Raw genomic sequence first — 23,637 nt, 5'->3', positions numbered from 1 at the left:
CAGACACTGCAAGACGATACTCATCTACAAATGTGTTCATAGCCATCTAGCACTCATGCCTACTACGGCATGCCTCCTTTTACTTCTTGTCTGAATACATTATGGGTGTCATGGAATCATCAATATTCAAATTATGGCATGCTATTTTTGAAAATTATTGCTGAATCTCACCAAAATGCTTTACAGTTGGTTTGTCCAGGCATCTGAATTCAAATAAATTCATCATTCTGAAAGCCAAAAATCTAGAATGCCAGAGAGTCAACTGTGAAGATCTGAAATCAGTACAGATGGAAGCTTTGTTAGCTGTTTGGATTCATTCCCACATCTCCCTTACTTAGAAAGGTACCTGGGGTGTACATTCTCACTGTATCTCTTATTTATATTAAATAAAATATTCATTACTGAGTACATCAATGACTGGTCCAACCAAGAGAGACTGAAAGAGAATTGTGGCCAAAATGTAAATCCCTTCACAACAAGGCCACCCCTTCTTTCTTGCAGCTAGGACAAAGTGATCAGCATTTCAGAAACATAAACGTAGCTACAATTCATCAAAGAATCACCTTTTTAGCCACTTTGTATTCATTACTGCTTCTTTTCACTGCTATCCATTTTTCTGCCAGGGACTGGTTAATTCGGCTTATTTCTGGTAGGATTTTATTGGAAACACTCGTGGAACTAGTATGCTTTAAGGAAGAAAATAAGAACAAGAATGAACAAGAAAATGTACACACATCTTGAATAATAATCAACAAAGCACCCAGCACACAAGGCCCTGCTCTCCGGCAGGCATTTGGTAGGTTGTACTTTGGTATCAGACTGGCCTGACCTTTCTGCTTCATAGCCTGGGCCATTTTGCTTGGTCCATATTTTTTAAAGTGAGATAACATAACAATATTGAAAATAGAGTCTCAAACCGATATTTGTAAATCAATATTCATTTCACCATTATTCACAATAGCCCCAAGGTGGAAATAACCCAAGTGCCTATCAACAAATGGATGTGTTTTTAATGTGATATGTAAAGTATGCAGTGAAATATTATTTAGCCCTAAAAACATTGATATTCAATTTTATTTTATTTTTTTTATTTTATGTGTATGAATGATTGCCTGCATGTAAGTGCACCCATGTTGTGCAATGCCCACGGATGTCAGAAAGGGTGTCTGATCCCCTTGAACTGGAGTTATGGATGGGTGTTAACTGCCCTATGGATGCTGGGAACCAGACCCGGGTCCTCTGCTCTTAACTGCTGAGCCATCTCTTCAGCCTCAAAGCAGTGATACTCTAATATAACAGATGAGTTCTGAAAATATACTAAGTGAAATAAACCATATTAAAATAGCAAACACTATATTCCACTTGGATAAACTATGATAACAAGTAAATTTATAGAAACAAAGTAGAAGTTATTTTGTTGAGGATATGGGGAAATGAGGAGTTATTTAATAGTTATCAGGTATCTGTTTTGGGTGATAAAAAGGTTTTAGAAGCCAGGCGTGGAGGCGCATACCTGTAGTCCCAGCACTTGGGAGGCAGAGGCAGGCGGATCTCTATGAGTTTAAGGCCAGCCTGGTCTACACAGTGAGTTCCAGGGCAGCTGGGGCTACAGGGAGACCCTGCTTCAAAAAGGCAAATAAAAAGGTTTTAGAGAAAGTGATTAATCATCACTAGTTGCATGGCATTGTGAATGCAATTAACGTCACAGAATAGTGCACAAAAAATGTTTGAAATGCAAATTTCATGTTACATATAACATGCACATTATATGTAATTTGATACATACTCTCACTGTATAGCCCAGACTGGCCTAGAACTTGCCATTCTCCTACCTCAGCTTCCTGAATACTGGGTTCTTGGAGTGTTTTATATAGATATATTTATTTAGTTAGTTTTTTTATTTTATGTGTATGAGTATTATGCCTGTATGTATGTAAGTACACTGTGTTGTACAGTGCCCACAGAAGTCAGAAGAGGGCATTAGATCTCCTGGAACTGGAGCTATGGACAGTTGTTAGCTGCCATTGGGGGCTGGGATTTGAACCCAGGTCTTCTGCAAGAACAGCCAGTGCTCTTAACCACTATATATATATAAACAATAAGAAAATGGGCTGGACATAGTGGCACAGACCTATAATCCCAGTCTAAAAATCTCAATTTCCAGGCCAGACTGGAGTACGTAGTGAGAGCGTGTCAGAAAGAAGGAAGGGAAAGAGGGAGGGGGAATATTAGTGCTTTGCTCTGAAGTATACCTACATCTCCGCTGAACTGGTTAGTGACAAAATTCTACATCACTTTTGGTTAAGGATCAAATAAAGTCCTCTTGGGAAAAGATACATAACTATGCATGATTCTTCAAGTCCCCTTCTCCCTTTTATTCTGCTGGTGATGGGGTCTGACCTAGGGCCTTGCACATGCCAAACAAAGGCTCTATCACTGAGCCACACTTCTAGCACCTCCCTGAGCACCCTGATCTGAGTCCTGGGCAACTCTGCAGTTTATCAAGGGCAAGATTTTTCTCTTCCATCCCAGGGATCTGAGGACAATGAGATGCTCCCTATTGGCGCTTTCACATCATTCAAACCCCCAGCTCCTCAGAGCACAGGACTATAGACTATATCACCTGTCCTAGATGATGCCATCTTTGAGACCTTGAGCACTTTACTGCCTGCTCACCCACTACTGTTCCTGTCATCATGCTTCCTGTCCCCATTCTTCATAACTTTAAAATAAATGAAAGAAAGGCCAGGCATGGTGGTACACGCCTTTAATCCTAGCCTTTGGGAGGCAGAGGCAGGCGGATCTTTGAGTTCGAGGCCAGCCTGTTCTACATAGTGAGTTCCAGGACAGCTGAGGCTACGGGGAGACCCTGTCTCAAAAAGACTAAATAAATAATAAATAAATAAATAGATAAATAAATAGATAAATAAATAAATAAATAAATGAAAGCTGTCTTCTTTAACACTTCAGTTCCTCATCTTACCTCCACTCTTTCTCTTTGCCTTAGCCACCCACACCCTGGATAATGTCTCCAAACTGAAATGATTGACATTTGGGAGCAGATATTCTTAGTTGTGAGGGGGTCCTGCACGTAGTAGGATGTTTAGTACTGTTCTTAGCCCCTGACCATTAGATGCCAGTATCAGCCACTGTCAACATGCTAACCTAAAATATCTGTAGACATTGCCAAGTGATTCCTAGACCACCCTCACTTGCAAACTTCACTTGCATCTAGGGCATAAGCTGGACTTTATAATCAACAACTGCTCCATTTTTAAAAATGTCTATCAGAAGCATTTTATCACATACTATCTCATCTCCTTAATTTGTTTCCTTGAGAGTGAACCCTGCCCCCAGTGCAGCATTCTTTGACGTTTTCAGACTCCCTTGACCCTATGGTTTGTTCACTGTCCACCGCCTTCCACTTCTTCAACAGCTCAGCTGCTGCTTCCCCACTCTAATCGCTCCTACGACTCCCTTACTGCACAGCAAAATTCCATTTGTAGTTAAACTTAAAGACTGGTAACTCCAAAATTGGACCCAAATACCTAACACCACCAAGGACAACAGCACTGCCATGCTGTCCAGCCACACTGTGTCTGTCACCACAGATTCCAGACAGACATTTCCATGCACAGCTGCTTTCTCACTCTCGAGACAACTAAACACCTTCCTTTGTCTCCTGACTCACACACCTCTCAGGTTCAGCCTTGTTCACCAGGCAAGAACCAATCACCAAGCCACCCTCATCTGTACTGTTCGGTGTCACAATGGCACACATCTCCACTCAGCCCTCTCAGTTCTGCACTGGACTCTGCTTCCTGTCTTTGGCTCTGGGACTTCTGTCACAGCACATTCCCTACCTACACTCTTTTATTCCCCTTCAGGTCAAGTTGTCAGAGTCCTTGTTTCCACTTCCCTCTCCTCCCACTTTGTCGATCCCCTCCCAGGCAGGGCTCACTGGTGATTGCTTTTTGTTTTTTGAGATGGGCTTTCCCTGCAGCCCCAGATGGCCTGGAACTCACTTTGTAGACCAGGTTAGCCTCAGTCTCACAAGGCTCTGCCTCCCAAGTGCTGAGGTTAAAGGCATGGACCATCATGTGTGGCCTATGGCTCTCTGTGGAAACAACACACTTCCTTTCCAAAGCAAAAATAAACTGTGTTCCTCCTACTTGACTTTTGTTTGACCTTGCAAGCACTTCAGTCTAAAAATCCTTTCTTCACCAGATAATCCGCATCTCTGTTTCCACTCCAAAAGCCATTCTTTTAAGTCTTATTTGGCTCCTCCTCTGTGGTCTGACCTTTAACTTCCCCACAGCTTGACTCCTCTCCCCTGTCTCAGGAATCTTTTCTCATTCTTTTCTCTTAGGCCTCCTCTCCTCCCACTCTCCTCACCACCCTCCACCTCATCACCCCTTCATCCCTCTTTACCCCCGAAGCTTCCCCAACCTCCCCATCCCCAATCTGTCTCATCTTGCTTCAGGGTGCTCTGAGTGCTAACCCTCCTGAAGCAGCATCCTGTGAGGCTGACTTCTGAGGGACAAAATCCCTGACAAGTGGACCAGGCCACTGATAAGTAACAGAGATGGCAAACTTCCTGCATCGCCCACCTGAGACAAAGGCCTGAAAGCCTTTTCTCCTACAGACAGAGCAGGGACTGGACATACCTCAACTTGAAGCCAGGGCATATTGGCTCTCTCTTCTTTGTTTAAGTTGACCAATCCAAAATTAGGGGAGGAGAACCTGCTCTGTACCAAAAACACTTAAAAGGCCCAAGTCCAGAGGAAGACTTTGGATTTTTTTGGCTTCTAAATCCCCTTTCCATTTGTAGAGAGTCTATGTGTGCGTGCATGCATGCATGCGTGTGTGTGTGTGTGTATGTGTGTGTGTGTGCGTGTGTGTGGAATGCCTCAGGAAAAGGGCATGGCATGATGAAATGGACAAATCTCAGACTAAGGGGATGGGCAGATCTGTATGTACTTGAATCTTCTTCTCTACAGCTGTTGACTCCAGGCAGGTAATTTTACCTCTCTGCCTTTCCTTTCCTCCAATTTTTTTTTTAAGTATGCTATTAATTTTTTCTTTTTTTTGGTGTTTTTGAGACAGGGTCTTCTTGTAGCCCCAGCTGGCCTGGAACGTACTATGTAGACCAGGCTGGCCTTAAACTCACAGAGATCCACCTGCCTCTGCCTCCCGAGTGCTGGGATTAAAGGCATGCACCACCATGCCTGACAGGTTTCTTTACTTTTAATAAAGCTTGTTACTGGTTTTCTGCTATGTCTGAGGCCTTTCCTACCTTTTATTTCTTTTTAAAACTTTATCTATTTGTTTGTATTTTATTTTACCTGTATAAGTATCTTGCCTGCATGTATGTAAGTGCATCATGTGCATGCAATGCCTGGAGAGGCCATAAGAGGGCATTGGATCCCCTGGCTCTGGAGTTACAGATGGTTTTTAACTGCAGTGTGGGTGCTGGAAACCGAATCCTGGTCATATGCTAGAGCAGCAAGTGCTCTGAATTGATGAATGATCTCGCCAGCCCCTGTGCCTTTCATTCTTTAACTGGCAGAGGGAAAAGAAAAATCCTATCAAGACTCCTAGACTGTAACACTTTTCTCCCGCAGGTTGGCAGTAGACTACATTCCATGTGTGGCTCAGACCCTGGCAGGTTATGACATTCTGAGTGCCTCACATGCATGAGCTAGGAAGCGGGTCTTTGTATAGGTGGTTCTTCTTTATCTCTTCTTCCCTCCTGGAGAAGGGTGAAGGAAATCTATGAGACAGTTTAGGGGGCCCTTACTGCCAGAGTTTCTGTGGTCTTTCACCCAGACTCTCGGCTTTAAATACCACCTACGACTTCATAACTTCTGTGTTTACTGTAACTCTACTGCTGACATTCTACTTGAGCTCGAGAGAGGGATAGTTAAGTAAGTTGCCTGGACCTCCCAAGGATATGTCAAACTACTTCATCTCCAAGAACTCTTCATCCTTTCTTGCTATGCTCTGCCTCACTGGTCTTTCTGGCACATGTACCTTACTGGTTCATGCCCCAGGACTTTTCTATGGCAAAGTACTTCAGTACTTTTATCATACTAGCCATTACTCTCTTTGACTCATTTTTTTTCATCTGTAAAATGGGGAAAATATTGTTAATTGAAGCTGATAGGAACATTAAACAAGTTGATCCATTTAAAAGTCTTTGATTGGTGCTTGATTCACAATAACTGCAATTAATATTAGTCATTACCATTATCATTTCAAAAACTATCACTACCAATAATTTATGAATACAAAGGCAATAAATTTGAGTTTAGGAGTCACACCTGTTAGGAAGTTTGATAAATAAGGTAGTGAGACATATATTTTATAAAAAGCACTGTAATAGAGGATCATATTATTTTAGTAAGAAATCTTAATACATATGAATGAAACGATGTCTCAAATACTTCTCTAAAATTTAGGGGAAGAAGAGGATATAGTTCTGTAGTAGAATCAGCTCGCCTGGTTCTGAGTTTGATTTGTAGCCCCAGAAGAATAAATAATTCCTGAAATCTAGAGTGAAAAATAATGTTTTAAAGAAACAGTATATACTAGATACCTCATGAGTTGTCACAAAGTTGGCATATGTTCCAGCAAAAATGTGTTTTACTTGAATATCCATAAGATCTAAAAGAAAATCAGAAATCCATGTCTAGAATTTTTATCAGTAAAAATAATTCTGATGTATAACTAAGTCATGAATACAGATATCACAAAAATTAATTGTGACCAGATCAAATGTCATTTTTTACTCAGTTAAAGTTGTAGCTGTCCAGGCACTTACATAATGAATCTGGACTGACATGTTTTAAAAGTTTGACTATATAAAAGCATATTGTCATGATAATCAAATAACCCATTTGGAATCTTCTATTGTGCTACTTTAGTCTTTAGAAATGATTACCAGTTACTCCGGGAATCACTGTATAGGAAAAAAAAATGAGAATTTAAAATAAAATATCAAGTACTCTAGTTCTAGGGGCTCCTTCGAAGGGAAGATAAATAATGTCTCCTTCAGTGGCGTTAATCACGAACTTGTAGAAGCATTCCTACCCTTGGCAGGTATCAGGCAGGTAATGTTGGGCTTCTCTCTCCAGGCCTCCTGATGAGTTGGGTTGCTGGTATCACTTGGTCCACTACCAAAAGACACCACCTGACCAGTGGTGTAGACATACGCAATGGTGTGATAACTACAACACACAATACGAGAACATAACATAACGAAGAACCAGGCAATCATGGGCTCAAGACAAAATGACAGATTTACTTTCAGTACCTACCCAGCTGCTTCATCACAAAGTCCATGTTGCAGGGTACTAGGTTACCTGATTAAACAAGTGCTGTTCACTTATTAGCAATACTAAAGATAGTATTAGTGAGAGGTCTTTACTATGCTTCCTATCATGTATCTATTTGCGGTTTTGTTGCTGTTGGTTGTTTGTTTTGAGACAGGATCTCATGTAGTCCAGGCTTGCTTCCATCTTGTTATGGAGCAAAGAATAATCTTGAACTTCTGATCCTTCTGTCCCCACCTCCCTAGTGCTGAGATTAGAGGCATGGCCTACCACTGCCATCACACCTGCACCACACTCAGTGTATGTGGTGCTAGGGATCTAACCTAGGACCTGGTGCATGCACGGCAAGCACTCTACCAATTGAGCTACATATCATGTGTTTTATTAATTTATTCTTAAGCTTTTAAACATAGCAAAGAATTAGGTTGCATCATGGAATTTTCAAACATTTATTTTTGCTGCTACTCCTTCCAGCCTTTGCCCACGTCCCGCTGCCCCACCTTGCACCCTTCCACCCCAGTAGCTTCCTTTCTGCTTTCATGTGGCATGTGTCCTATTGCTTCCTCAACACCTCTTTTCCCCTCTTGTCCCCTCTGTAGTTTCATGACCTGTACCTGCTCTGTGACCCACGTGTGTACCATATAGATAAGCATTAAAGCTAAGATCTGCATGAGAGAGAGAACATGCATTTGTCTTTGTGACTCTGGGTCACCTTGCTTAATATAATAATTTCCAGATCCATTAATTTTCCTGAAAATTTCATAATTCCATTTATCCTGACAACTGAAAAAAAACCCATTGTGTTATATGTACCACATTTTCATTGTCCATCTGCCAATGGACGTCTAGGCTGATTCCATTTCCTTGCTATTGTGGAGAGTGTAGGAATAACATGAATGGACAAGTATCTCCATGGTAAGATATTCAGTCCTTTGGATAGATGTTCCGGTGATATAGTTGGGTCATATGGTACTTCAATCTTTAAAATTTTTTTATTTATTATTTTCATTTTATGTGTATGCGCATATTGCCTGCATGTAGGTAAGTGCACCCATGTCGTGCAATGCCTGCGAGGACAGAAGAGGCCATCGGATCCCCTGGAACTGGAGTTACAGACAGTTGTTAGCTGCCATGCGGGTGCTGGGATTTGAACCCAGGTCTTCTGCAAGAACAGTCAGTGTTCTTAAACGCTGAGCCATCTCTCCAGCCCCCAGTACTTCAATTTTTTGAGAAATCTCTATGCTGATCTCCATAATGACCTCACCAGTTCACACTCCCACCAGCAGTGAATAAGGTTCCTCTTTTCTCACAACCTCAAGCATTCCTTGACATTTGTTTCTTTCTTTCGTTTGTTTGTTTGGTTTGATTTGGTCTTTGTTTTTGTTTTTAAAAGAATTAAATTATTTATTGATTATATAAGCCTCATTCCCACTTATTATTTTTCTGGTACCATTATTCAATGTAGATATTGCATCAGCTGTGCCAGCAACCTTTTTTATAACCAAATATTTCTGTGATGTTGGTTGGTGACTCTTTGACTGGTGAAACTCATTAAAGGTCACAACAGTGACTGGCAGTTTAACTACTCCAAGGTTTTTTAAAGACAAAAGCCTCCCCAAGCAGTTATAAATACATTTCAAATGGAACCTGGCATCACCCTGACAAAATTCTAACTTCACACTGTTGGGGAAGTTTGCCAAGGTGACTTCAGAGTGTCCTAACTTTACACAGCACATTTATTAAAAAAAATAAAAGCACATTTATTCAGTGTCATGATCAGACTGTTAAATTTAGCAACCAACAGCATGGGTGAAAAAAAACTACATTAAAACCCTCTGTTGGAATGCTTTACACTTTCCAAGGAAAAAAAATTATAATAATCTGTCATACAGTTAGTCACAAATAGTCTCAGAGTCCCCCACACACGAGTACTGTCTAAAATATGACTACTTTGTAGCAGGTGGGTCCTGACACCACTATGCTTTGTTCTACATAAAAAAAATTATCTCTTTTTAAAATTTATTTTTATTTATTTACTTATTTATTATTTATTTATTTATTTGGTCTTTTTGAGCAAGGTCTCCCTGTAGCCCCAGCTCACTATGTAGACCAGGCTGGCCTTGAACTCACAGAGATCCGCCTGCCTCTGCCTCCTGAGTGCTGGATGTAAAGGCGTGAGCCACCATGCCCGGCCCTAAAATTTATTTTCATTTTATGTGTGAGTGTTATGCCTGCATGTATGTAAATTCACCTGTGTCATGTAATGCTCATGAAGGACAGAAGAGGGCACCAGAGCCCCTGAAACTGGAGTTATGGATGGTTGTTAGCTGCTATGGGTGCTGGGATTCGAACCTGGGTCTTCTGCGAGAACAGCCAGTGCTCTTAACCACTGAGCCATCTCTCCAGCCCCTCATTCTGCTTCTTGATGAGAGCCATTCTAACTCAGGTGAGATGGATCTCAAAGTAGTTTTAATTTGCAATTCCCTGAAAGCTATGAATGTTGAATACTTCTATGGTGATTGATCATTTGTGCTTCTTCCTTCGAGAACTGTCTGCTAAGTACATCTGTCTCTATATTGGCAGTGTTTGGGGTATCAAATTTTTGCAGTTCTTTATATATTGAATATATATATAAACATTGACTCTATCTAAAGTAGAGATTTTCTCCCATCGTATAGTCTCTGTTCACACTGCTAATAGCTTCTTTTCTTTGCAGAATCTTTTTAATTTCATATAATTAAATTTGAAATTAATCCTTGGGGCTGTTCATAGATATTGAAGTCCTGTCTGAAAGTTCTTGCCTGTATCTTTTTCCTGTTTTCCTCTACCAGCTTCAGTGTTTCAAGTTTTAAATTAAGGTCTTTAATCCACTTTGAATCTTTGAAATTTTTTTCTTGTGTTCTGTGCATGTAAATATGCATGCTCACATGTGCGCGGGCAAATGCGCCTATGGGGGCTGTAGGCTGATGAGAATCTTCCTCCATCACTCTTCCTCCGCATTCACAGAGGCAGAGTCTAGAATCCAGAGCTTGTTGTTAGGGCTTGTGTCACTAGTCATTTGCTCTGAGGATGTCCTGTCTCCATCTTCCAAGGCTGGAATTACAGCAGGCTGCCAGGCCTACCTGGCATTTACATGGGTTCTGGGAATCTGACTCTGGTCTTCAAGTGTGGGCAGCAAGCACTTTAATCACTGAACCATCTCTCCAGATCAACTTGGAACTGATTTTTGTTCAGGGTGAGAGATAAGGATCTAACTTCGGTCTTATGCAGGTGAATACCCAGTTTTTTCAGCAACATTTCTTAATAGGCAATCGTTTTCCCAATCAAGCATTAGGTGACCATATCTGTGTGGGTTTATTTCTGGGTCCTGTATTCTGTTCCATGTGTTCTAAATGAAAGTGCTTTATCTATGACTTTTTAATGCATTAAGTTAGAAACACAAATACTATAAATGTCCTCAGAATTAGATTATATAAAGCCTTGATCACAGTTGCAAATGAACATGAAGTGCTATATGTATGTGTGAGATTAATTTGTCTTACCAAAAGACTTACTTAAGAAGGCATTTTTGTCATTTTGTTATGCCTTACTGAAGCAGGCATTTCTGTTATTTAACCCTTTCCCACCCTATAGTCATAAAATGGTGGTCTATATACAATTAATTTCTAATTGTTAATAGCGATGAAAACAAAAATTACAATATTTTGAAAGGAGCAAATTTTCAGCAAAAATGCTCTATTAAAAGAGCAGCCACTTATTTTGGAGTTTCTAAATAATAAAATATAATACTTTCTAGTCAAACTTTTTAAAAAAGACTTGCTACCTTCCACAGTCTATCTGGGAAATGAAGCCATCAACTCCTTCCACGTGCTGAGGGCCTCTTTCCTTGCCACTGGTGCTATGTCCCAGCTGTCCAGAACTATTGTCTCCAAATGTGAGCAGTTGCCCATCCTGTTTAAAACAAGGAATCAGTTTGATTTCATGTTACAAAAATAATCAGAGGCTGTATATTAAATATCATAAGACTTCCATATAAAAGCAACATGTGAAATTCGTTAGCATATTATGCTGGATAGTTTTAGTTTCAACTTGACACACCTGGGTTGAGGGAGCCTCAATTGAGGAATTTCCCCATTGGACTGCCCTGTGATCATGTCTGTGAGGCATCATCTTGATTACTGAGTGATGTGGGAGGGCCCAGCCCACTGTGGGTGGTGCTACCCCTGGGCAGGTGGGCCTGTGTTGCATAAGAAAGCAGGCTGAGTAGAGGCCAGGGGAGCAAACCGGTAAGCAATGTTCCTCCATGGCCTGTGCTCCAGCTCCTGCTTCCAGGTTCTTGCCCAGAGTTCCTACCTTGGGCTCCCAGATGAACTGTGACCTGGGAGATATAAGACAAATTAACCCTTTCCTCCCCAAGTTGGTATTGGGCAGAGTATTTTGTTACAGCAATGGAGAAACAAACCAGAACACATATAAACTGATGGGTTGCTTTATTACTTATCTTGATTGTAGAGTTAACATACTAAATGTGAAAAATCATTGGAATTTCCTTAAACACTAGGCACTTTGGAGATGTATAACAATGGTGGCTATAGTTAAGATGTAGTAGTACACACTTAAAATTGCTAAGTGCTGGAGAGCTGACTCAGTGGTTAAGAGCATACACTGTCATTGCAGAAGACCAGAATTTGAGTCCCAGCACCAACATCAGTGGCTCTCAACCACCTTTAACTCTAGCTCCAGGGCACAGGAAGCCTCTGGCCTCCTTGGTCTCTGGCACTCAGGTATACATGCATAGATACATGCACGCATGTATGTAATTAAAAATAACAAAACAGAGAAGGCGTCCTGAGTTCGAGTGGCTACGGCTGATGTGGCAGCTCAGTATGATGGATCAAGCCAGATCTTCATTCTCTAACTTGTTTGGTGGACAACCATTGTCATATACGTGGTTTAGCCTGGCTCGACAAGTAGATGGTGAGAACAGTCATGTGGAAATGAAACTAGCTGTAGATGAAGAAGAAAATGCTGACAGTAACATGAGGGCCAATGCCAAAAAACCAAAAAGGTTTAATGGAAGAATCTGCTATGAGACTATTGCTGTAATCATCTTTTTCTTGACTGGATTTATGATCGGCTACCTGGGCTATTGTAAATGTGTAGAACAAAAAGAAGAGTGTGAAAGACTGACAGGAATGGAAGCAGACAAGTCAGAAAACTTGCAGACAGGAGAATCTGACTTTTCTAGACTACCTTCTCACTTATATTGGACAGACCTCAAAGCAGTGTTGTCAGAGAAACTGAATGAAATAGACTTCACTAGCACCATCAAACAACTGAACCAGAATACTTATGTCCCTCGTGAAGCTGGATCTCAAAAAGATGAAAATCTTGCCTATTTTATTGAAAATCAATTCAATGCATTTAAACTCAGCAAAGTCTGGTGTGATGAACATTATGTTAAGATTCAAGTCAAAGGAAGCACTGCTCAAAACTTGGTGACTATATCGAATACAAAAGGGGCCACGGTTTACCTGGTGGAGAATCCTGAGGGTTAGGTGGCATATAGAAAAGCTGCAGAAGTTACAGGCAAACTGATCCATGCTAATTTTGGCACCAAAAAAGACTTTGAAGACTTAAGCATTCCTATGAATGGATCTTTAGTGATTGTTAGAGCAGGAAAAATCCTTATTGCAGAAAAGGTTGCAAATACTCAAAGCTTTAATGCAATTGGAGTCTTGATATACCTGGACCAGGCCAAATTCCCCATTACTAAGGCAGACCTTTCATTCTTTGGACATGCTCATCTAGGAACCAGTGACCCTTATATACCTGGATTCCCTTTGTTCAATCATACTCAGTTTCCACCATTGCAGTCATCAGGATTATAATATACATATCCAAACAATTTCCAGAAAGGCTGCAGAAACACTATTCGAAAACATGGTAGGAGAGTGCCCTAGTAGCTGGAACACAGACTCTTTGTGTAGGCTTCAATCCACAGAGAATGGAAATGTGAAGCTTGCTGTGAATAATGTGCTAAAAGAGATAAGAATACTTAACATATTTAGAGTTATTAAAGGCTTTGAGGAACCAGACCACTATATTGTAGTAGGAGCCCAGAGAGATTCTTGGGGTCCTGGAGCTGTGAAATCTAGTGTGGGAACAGGTCTTCTGTTGGAACTTGCCTCAACAGTCTCAGATATGGTCTTGAAAGGTGGGTTTAGACCCAGTAGAAGCATTATCTTTGCAGCTGGAATGCAGGAGATTTTGGAGCTGTTGGTGCCACTGAGTGGCTAGAGGGATGCCTGACCTCTTTGCATTTAAAAGCTTTCACTTACATTAATCTGGATAAAGTTGTTCTTGGTACCAGCAACTTCAAGGTTTCTGCTAGCCCACTATTATATACATTTATTGAGAAGACAATGGAAGATGTGAAGCACCCACTTGATGGGCAGCCTCTATATGGGGACAGCAACTGGAACAACAAAGTTGAGAGACTTTCTCTTGATGGTGCCGCTTTCCCTTTTCTTGCATGTTCTGGAATTCCAGCTGTTTCTTTCTGTTTTTTTGTGAGGACTCGGATTATCTTTACTTGAGCACTACCTTGGATACCTATGACATATTGATTCAGAAAATTCTGCAGCTGAACAAAATGGTACAAGCAGCAGCAGAAGTGGCTGGTCAGTTCATTATTAAACTTACCCATGATGTTGAACTGAACCTGGACTATGACATGTGTAACAACAAAATACTATCATTTGTGAAGGATCTGAACCAATTCAGAGCAGATATAAAGGAGATGGGCCTGAGTCTACAGTGGTTATATTCTGCCCGTGGAGATTTCTTCCGTGCTACATCCAGACTAACAACTGATTTCCATAATGCTGAGAAAATAAGCAGATTTGTCATGAGGGAAATCAATGGCAGTACTATGAAAAAGACCCAGGTTCAAATCCCAGCATCCACATGGCAGCTAACAACTGTCCGTAACTCCAGTGCCAGGGGATCCGACAGCCTCTTCTGACCTCTGAGGGCATTGCATGACACAGGTGTACTTACATACATGCAGGCAATACACACATATACATAAAAATAAAATAAAATAGGGCTGGAGAGGTGGCTCAGCAGTTAAGAACACTGGTTGTTCTTGCAGAAGACCCAGGTTCATATCCCAGCACCCACATGGCAGCTAACAACTGTCTGTAACTCCAGTTCCAGGGGATCCGATGGCTTCTTCTGTCCTCTGAGGGCATTGCACGACATGGGTGCACTTACCTACATGCAGGCAATATACTCATACACATAAAAAAATGATAAATAATAAATAAAATAAAAAATAAAAATAAAAAGTATGTAACAAAAAAATAACAAAACAAATATTTAAAAACAAAATAAAAATTACTGAGTGTGTACCTTAAAGAGTCTAACACACACACACACACACAACACACACAAAGATCACTGTCAATAAATCATGTTGTATACCAGGTATAGCTATAGTTTTGTGAATTATATTCCAATAAGGCTAGAAAAAAAGAATTAGACACTTAGTGCATGTGTGTTGAATGAATCAATGCAAATTAACTGGTTGAGGACTAACACCAATGTTTAAGTATAAGGTTGGTTATTTTATTTACTTGAGCACTTTCCTGAAAATATTTTCAAAAGATGATTTTTTTTATTAAAAACAACTCTAGGGGATGGAGAGATAGCTCAGTTAATAAAGTACTGGTCATACAAGCCTGAGGGCTTGGACTTGATCCCTTTCATCCACATGAAAAAGTCAGAAGCTGTGGTGTGTCCTTGCAATCCCAGTGTCAGGGAAATGGAAACAGGAGGATCCCCCAGGGTTCCCTGGTCTGTTGGCCTAGTTGAATCAATAAGCCCCAGGCCAATGAGAGACCTTGTCTCAAAAAGGGTGGATGTCTCCTGAGCTGCAGTTCCACAAGGTTGTCCTCATGTATACATACACAAGTTTCTTTTGTCAACTAAGATTAATAGAATTCAAACAATTTAGATTTCCAAATTTAAGACATGGTTTTTAAAACTAATGAAAGACACTTGGTGAACTGGGAATGGAGGTCAGTAGCAGAGCACTTGTCTGATAGTCATAAGGTCTTGGGTTTGAGCCCGATACTGCAAACAATAATAGTAATCATAATACAATTTAAAAAAATCATTTGATTGCCTGGCGTGGTGGGGCATGCCTTTAATCCCAGCACATGGGAGGCAGAGGCAGGCAGATCTCTGTGAGTTTGAGGCCAGCCTGGTCTACATAGTAAGTTCCAGGTCAGCTGGGGCTACAGGGAGACCCTGTCTCAAAAAGACCAAAAAAAAAAAAAAAAAAAAAAATCATTTGGTGTATATACTTTTTTCCTGGGACAGGGAGTCAAATACAACACCTAGGTAAGCATTCTACCAATGAACTATACTCCCTGGTCCTGGTGAATACAGTTTTAAAAATATATATATTTTATTTATTATTTTTATGTGTATGCATGTATTGCCTGCAACGCCCATGGAGGACAGAAGAGGCTGTTGGATACCCTGGAACTGGAATTACAGACAATTGTTAGCTGCCATGTGGGTTCTGGGATTCGAACCTGGGTCTTCTGCAAGAATATTCAGGGTTCTTAGCCGCTGAGCCATCTCTCCAGCCCCCATCGAATATAGTTTTTATATGAACATTTCAACTATACAAATAGTTTTCAAGTCTGTTCCCTACAGCAATGGAAAGAATCCATCTGACTGGGATATAGTGAATGGTCAGGAAGAACCAAAGGAAATGGAACAAAGAATGTTCTAGTCTGTAAAGTGGGGTATTGAAAACTATAAAAATTACTTTGTAGCTTCCATTATGATTTTTATTTGTAGAACTACATTGCCAATGAAAAATTATCAAAAATATTAGCTCCTACATTCCCTTTTTGTTTGTTTGGTTTTGGTTTTTTTGACTTTTTTGAGACAAGGTCTCCTTGTAGCCCCAGGTGGCCTGGAGCTCACTATGTAAACCAGGCTGGCCTTAAACTCCCAGAGATCCACTTGCCTCTGCCTTCTGGGTGCTGGGACCAAAGGCGTGCGCCACTGCGCCCAGCCCTATATTTGCTTTTATTACAGTATCTTGAAAAGGCTCATGATTTGTATTTAGTTAACATCTCTATTTTAGATATTTATACATTAAATTGGTGTGTTTAGTTACTTATATAGATCTTGTGTTATATCTGAACATTTGTGTCCTTTTAAAATTTGTATATTAAAATCCTAACCTCCAATATAATGATATTAAGAGGTGGGATGGGGCCTTTGATATATGATTTGGTCATGAGGGTCAAACCCTCCTGAATGGGATTAGTGCCCTTACAAAAGAGGACCACAGACATACCCCCCTTACCCCTTCCACCACGTGAAGACAAAGCAAAATCACTGTCATCTATGAGCCAGAAAGTTGCCATCACTAGATGCAAATCTACTGGTACCTTGACCTTGGGCTCTCCAGCTTCTAGAGCAGTGAGACGTAAATATTTCTGATGTTTGTAAGCTGCCTAGTCTACGTATTTTGTTCCAGCAGCCTGGACAGGCTAAGCTCTCTTACTTTCAATAATAATCAACACATCTTGTTAACATTTCTCAGGGATTTAAAAACCAGCAACACCTTCTGAATTACCTGGGTTAGCACTGCCGTGTGCTGATAGCCACAGCTAATGTAAACCACGCCAAGATTCTTCAGCGCTCCGATTGAACGAGGCTTGTGGATTTGCACTGCTGAAAGAAAGCAGACTTGCTAGCATATAGGGAAAAAAAGGACTCAGAGGCAGGAGTGTGAGTTTGAGGTCAACCTGAGCTACGTAGTGAAACTGCCAAGAAAAGAAAAGGGAGAGAGAGACAGAGAGAGCAGAGAAACAGTCTCGGAATTTCCTGTTTTTAGATTTTTATACTTTTTATACCCTCTACATTTTGTCTTGTAACCTATTAACATAATTTTAAAAAGTGAACAAAGTATGAAACAGGAAAAACTACTTTGAGAAAAAAATACCCTAACATTTATTTCTGGAAATCTTTAACCTTCTCAAATATTAAAGGTATTGACCTAGAGTATTAAACTTCAGTAGTAAACTCCCAATAGTCTTGCCATCATTTGGTAGTTCTTTCTGATGCTTAGTAGTGTCTGAAGATATATAATAATGACATAGAGAATAAGAGTATCTACCTCATGTTGAGAGGGATGAGAGGTGCTCGCACGTGTAGGTGCTAAAGGTATTAGTCAAGTGCAAAGAACTGAGAGAGGGGGTGCTCTTGGAGACGTCTTAATGAATTTTATTTTTAGAGGAAAATTTGTTTCGCAGATTTTTTTTCTTTTATTATTATTATTATTATTGGTCTTTTTTGAAACAGGGCCTCCCTGTGGCCACAGCTGTTCTGTAACTCACCATGTAGATCAAGCTGGCCTCGATCTCACAGAGATCTGACTACCTCTGCCTCCCAAGTGCTGGGATTAAAGACATTTGCCACCACGCCCGCTTTCTTTTCTTTTTTCTTTTCTATAGGAGCTGGTCATTTCCTCTAACATGAGCAGTCTTCCAATCAGTGGTGCCTAAAGCTTTCACATTAGAGCTACACAGGGATCTGAAGCCCAACTGCTGCTAACATTCTGATTTAATGTGTGTGGAGCTCAACCTGGGCATCAAGAGTTCTAAAGGAATCCTACGGTAGACAAACATGGTCTCCACTCCCCAATCCCAGGCCTTGTAAATATGATAGGTTACTTGAAGGTAAGGAAGAGAAGATAAGGAAGTCCACTGAGTTAAAACTGCTAATCAGCTGTCCTTAAAATAGGGACATTAGCTTGGATTATCCAGGTGGCCCAAAGTTATTCTTTTCGCTGAAGAAGATGGAGGCCAAAGAGTTAGTGTCAGAACAACATGACTTAAGAAAGACTTAACCAGCCACTACAGGTTTTGAAGAAAGAAGGCTGAGCCTGTTAACACTGGGGTTCTCTAGAGCTGGAATGGAGGAATGACTTTGACAATGTGAACATAATCTGGCCTAAAGACTTTTACTTAACCTTGTAACCAAAAGTTACTGTTTATAATGTTCACGAGCTCACTGAGTCATATGTGCTTATGACCCGGGCAAATTACCTTCATCTCCCAGGACCCCACTTTGCCCTCCATTCAGGATAGTGACTGAATGTGGGAGCACCTGAAATCAAAGCATTGAAACCAGAGTGTTCTCACTGAAAACAGTCAGAAGAACTGAGACGTTGTCTTTAACTTTGTTATGATTTTTAGGTCTAGGGATTAAAGGGCAAGATTCTCAGATAAGGGTGGATCCTGGCTTCTTTTTCCCCAATTCATGCTGGAGATGATACTATTTCAATACAAGTATGAGTGAAGCCTCTCTCAGGAGCACAGTTCTGGGAGACATCTGAAGGAACCAGTGGTTCTCAGCGTTCTAATCCACTCTTGGCCTTAAAACTAATGCTAAGAGTCAAACTGTTTCATTGTTCAGACAACTGTAATGTGGCTTAGAAATACCACACAGGAAAAGATAAGGAAATGGATTCTCGGCCATAGCCTCTGGAAAGGAAAGCAGCCCTACTAGCTGAGACCCACTAATAGGCTCCTGACCTCTAGAATGACAGGATAGCAAACACATTATTTTAAGTCACTGAGTTTTATGAAAATCAGTTCCTGAAGTAGTAGGCAACTAGATCGATTCCCAGGTAATGCTAATGTGTCAGAGTTTGGAAACCACTGTGACATGCTCTTTGCTAGGTTGGTCCTCCAGCTGGAAAGAAATAATTTATTGTAAGAACAAACTATCTCTTACCTGGGACGTCATTCCCACTGAGGGCCAGCTGCCCTGCGTTGTTGCTTCCCCAGCCAAATGAGGTCCCCAAGAGAGACAGGGCAAAGCTATGAGCTCCTCCTGCAGTCACCTGAGCCAGCGGGATCCCCTCCAGGGACCTCACCCTCTGTGGGCTGGCCTGAGAGGGAAACTCCTTCCCCAGGCCCAGCTGCCCATGACTGTTCCTTCCCCATGAAAACACTTGGCCATCTACAAAAATAAAGGGAAATTTAGAATTGTACACATACTGGATTACCAAACCACAGAAACTATTACCTCAATTCCACATTTTTTTCAGGTTTATTGAGGTATAGTTGACAAATTAAAATTATACATATTTGAGATGTTGAAATGACATTTTAGTATACGTATGCATTGTGAAATGAATGTCAGAATTGGCTAACTAAATATCCATTACCTCACACAGTTACAATTTTGGCATATTACCGAATTTTTCTTGCAGGGCTGGTGCTGCAGCTCAGTGATAGAGTGTGTGTGAGGTGCTGGATTCAGTGGCCAGTGCCATGTAAACAAGCAAAAAGAAAAATGCACAAAACAAAAACCTACTCTCTTAGCAAATTCAAGTATAAAAATATATAGTTATTTTCAACTATAGTTACTTTGTGGTATAACAAATTTCCAAAAGTAATTAATCTTAGAAGTGGGGTTGTACCCTTTGGCCGGCACTTCCTCACCCCTGGCAACTTTGTTTGTTTCACTTTGTTTCTATGAGTCCAGTTTTCTTTGGTTCTACACATGAGATTATAGTACTTTCCTTTTTATATCTGGCATAATATCCTTCAACTTCACCCATGGTGTTGCAAATGACACAGTTTTCTTCTACTGTCTGTATAGTACTTACATCTTTAAAAAAAAAATAAAGGAGGAAATGAGATTAAAGCTTTCTGACAAAAGGCACGGGATGTGGTCAAGTTCATAAGTGCTTCAATCCAGAAAATCCTTAACCTTTTCCTCTAAAATCTTTCCAGAATCCAACCTTTCTCATCCTCCCATTGTTATTACTTTGGCCAAGTCAGGATGATTTCTTTCCTGGAAAATTATAGTCACCTCAAACTGGTCTCCCCAATTCCACCTTTGTCCCAACAGTCTTTTCTGCCAAAAGTATCCAAAGCAATATTTTAAATATGTAAGTCCAGGGCTGGAGTATAGCTCAGTGGAAGAGCATTTGCCTAACAGGCCCTGAGTTCAATCCCCAGCACTGAGGACTTCTTTTATAAAGTAGAGAGACTTTCCCCTTCCATTCAAATACTTATTCTCTGTCTCCTAAAGCCTGTTTCATTTCACTTCTCATCACACTCCTTCTTCCATTTTTACTGTGTAACTATTTGACTATATATTTATTGGCCTATTTTCCTTACTTCCTCCAGAATATAATTTTCATGAAAATAGTCTTAGAATTATTCATTGCCAGGGCTGGAGAGATGGCTCAGCAGTTAAGAGTGCTGACCACTCTTGCAGAAGACCCGGGTTCAATTCCCAGCACCCACATGGTGGCTAACAACTGTCCTCACTCCGGTTCCAGGGGATCCGACAGCCTCTTCTGTCCTCTGTGGGCACTGCATGACACGGGTCTTGCAGAAGACCTGGGTTCAAATCCTAGCACCCACATGGCAGCTAACAACTGTCTGTAACTCCAGTCCCAGGGGATCCAACAGCCTCTTCTGACCTCTGCAGGCATTGCACGACATGGGTGCACCTACCTACATGCAGGCAATATATACATACACATAAAATAAAAAAATTAAATTAAAAATAAATAAATAAAATTAAGCTCTTCTAATGCTCAATTATATACCTAAATAAAGATCAACATACCTCAAGCATTTTCCTGTTATTTTTACTTAACTTCTATTTACTCTTATAAAGTTATTTATACCTCTGAAAAAAATTTTGAGGACACACTGTGAAATTTGAAAGTCATATAAAGGTCTATGAAAATGCACAGTTCACCATAGCAAATGTATGGAATGCCTGGGCTGCGCACAGCCTTTATACTCCAAACCAATATAAAGACAGCCCAATACCCAAAAGAAATAATTCATGTCACTTCAATCATTAAGAAAGAAAGAACAGAATGTGGCACGAAAGTGGAAAGGAAGCTATTTGTGGTGGAAGGGCACAGAGTGTGGGCAGGGGTGGGAGAAGAAGCAGGGAAAAGTATCAACAAAACCACATTTTGTTTGAGAAGTGTCATAGCGAAGCCTAGTACTTTGTATGCCAATTAAGAGAGAGAATCAGAGAGAGGAGAGAGGACATTGCTATGTAGCATGTCCGCTGTATGCTATGCACAGCACTCGAGGTGTGCTGTGTACATTCTCTCACTGAATTTTCTGTACGTCCTGTAAGTAGGGCGTCAATATTCTTACAGATGAAAAAGATTGAGACTGAGCAGTAAAGAACTTTTTTCCAAGGCCAAATAGCTTGAAATTGTAGGGGAAGAAATCTCACAATCCTCATGCAATATGCCCTAGTCTTACAATCTGCAATATAGTGGTTAAGGTTAGGGTTAGGCTTTAAACAGGATAAGATCAAATCCTACCCTTTCTATTTTCATACCCGTATACCTTTGGTCAAATTATTTAGAGTTTCTAATCCCACGTTTCTTTGTTTCTGAAATAAGGATGTGAATAATACCCAACTTCTATGTTTTTTAGGCAAGTAAAAAATATACTACAAGTAAAGCATTTACCATGGTTGTGGCCACACAGCAGGCTACCTGTGGGCACTGGCTGCCCAGAGACCCTGAGGAACAGTTTGGAATGATAAGTAAGACATCACCTGAAGAACACGAAAATACTACATGTTGCCTCAAGGGGATCAGCATACGCCAATCCGAAATAGGTCATGAAGCCATGACTTAGAAGGCAGCTTGGAACAGATTGGAGGAGAGTTCTCTACCCTCCCTTCCCTGGTAGAAGAGCAGGATGTAACTGTTTCTGTGGAAAATATCAGAAAGAGGAAACCAGCTTTTCCTTGACGTTGGAGAGTTATCACTGACATGAGTCTGCACAAAAAAATCTTAATAAAATCCCCTTTACTGTCAATGATTTTTAACCATTTCTCCATCATCCATATAAGTCCAAACTGCCCTTCTTTTGTTAAAGTGGTATATAAGTCCCAAATTCTAAATATTTCTTTGTTTCACTTCATTTCTGTGAACTCCTGCCCACATAAATAGCAGTAATAACTGAGTGCCTTTTCTCAGCTAATCTACCATCTGCTCATTTAATTTGAAGGTGCCTAGATACTACATAGAGAGCAAAAGCAAAGTCTTTCCTCCTCAACACACTCCCCCAAGAAATCTAGATTGAGGATGGACGAAAGATGGGAAAGATTAATAAAACTACAGGGTCATGATTCTGACATTTTGACTTTTCTTTCTTTGATCTAAAGTTTCAGTTTGCCAGCGTGGACAAGGCTTTCAGAGTAAAGAGCAATGCTGGAAATAAAGCCACTAGTGAATTCTGAGGGAGTCAACCAGTCAGGTGATGATGAATTCCTTTATGGCAAGACTTGGTCATTATTTAGTCACTATAAGAAAAAAACAAACCAAAACACTGAAGGACACCGTATCTGATCGAACCTAGACAGTTAAAAACTTCTAAGTACACTAAAATGAAACCCAGTGGATTAAAAATCCAGCTACTATTTATATTCATAATTTTACTTCTTTGCCATCTAGAGACCCCCAAAGTATTCCTTACCTTCCGATAATGCCAGAGAGTGGTAATGCCCACAAGAAACTTGGATAATTTTTATGCCATCCAGAGCTTTTATTTTCCTGTAGTAAAAAACGATGCAAATTCTGTTAGTCTTTGCTTAGGACAAGTAAATTACAGACATTTAAAAATATCCCAGATATAATATATCAGGTCTAAGAGATTTCAGTAATTTTTGTTTTCTTTATTTCCCTCTTTTTATGTTTTTGGTCATTTTGAGAAAGGGTTTCACCAGCAGTCTGCCAGAGCAGCAGGCTTTCTAGAAACCAGGTAGCACTGGAATTCTGCTGTTCTGCACCTCTTGCATTTCTTCATTAGGGAAGGCTAGACTTGAATTCAACAGGATCTTCTTTCCCCACTGACCCTCCTACGCCCACTCCCTTGGCTGTGGTTTAGCCAGACAGTGCACAGGGATGAATGGAATCTCATTCAACCATGTGTATCACTAAATGCCTTAAGAGGACCATAGCCTCCTGCTGTTTACTCTTGCTTTGTTGGACTTCTTCACTTTGACCTTGGCACCCTAGGCCAAAATCACATCGCATCAGTTGTTTTTGGTTTTGCTTGGGTTTTTTTTTTTTTGTCTTTTTGAGACAGGGTCTCCCTGTAGCCCCAGCTGTCCTGGAACTCACTATGTAGTAGACCAGGCTGGCCTTGAACTCACAGAGATCCACCTGCCTCTGCCTCCTGAGTACTGGGACTAAAGGTGTGTG

At 40.6% G+C, this 23,637-nt stretch overlaps 1 protein-coding gene and 1 pseudogene across 1 annotated transcript in view; one reads left to right on the top strand and one right to left on the bottom strand.

The window, feature by feature from the left end:
- The window catches only part of Herc6 (HECT and RLD domain containing E3 ubiquitin protein ligase family member 6), a 68,930-nt gene that overhangs the window by 37,405 nt on the left and 7,888 nt on the right, over nucleotides 1-23,637 (bottom strand). The window contains 7 exon segments of the mRNA XM_029569086.1: nucleotides 563-686; nucleotides 6,599-6,666; nucleotides 7,093-7,229; nucleotides 11,158-11,285; nucleotides 17,002-17,096; nucleotides 19,167-19,394; nucleotides 22,910-22,986. Coding sequence (XP_029424946.1) covers nucleotides 563-686; nucleotides 6,599-6,666; nucleotides 7,093-7,229; nucleotides 11,158-11,285; nucleotides 17,002-17,096; nucleotides 19,167-19,394; nucleotides 22,910-22,986 — 857 coding nt within the window.
- On the top strand, nucleotides 12,095-16,143 carry LOC103743393 (annotated as a pseudogene).

This window comes from Nannospalax galili, unplaced genomic scaffold (assembly GCF_000622305.1).
Source record: "Nannospalax galili isolate Female #2095 unplaced genomic scaffold, S.galili_v1.0 scaffold441, whole genome shotgun sequence".
Classification (NCBI taxonomy): Eukaryota; Metazoa; Chordata; class Mammalia; order Rodentia; family Spalacidae; genus Nannospalax; species Nannospalax galili.
The sequence above is the reverse complement of the archived record's forward strand: the minus strand, read 5'-3'. Positions and strand labels throughout refer to the sequence as shown.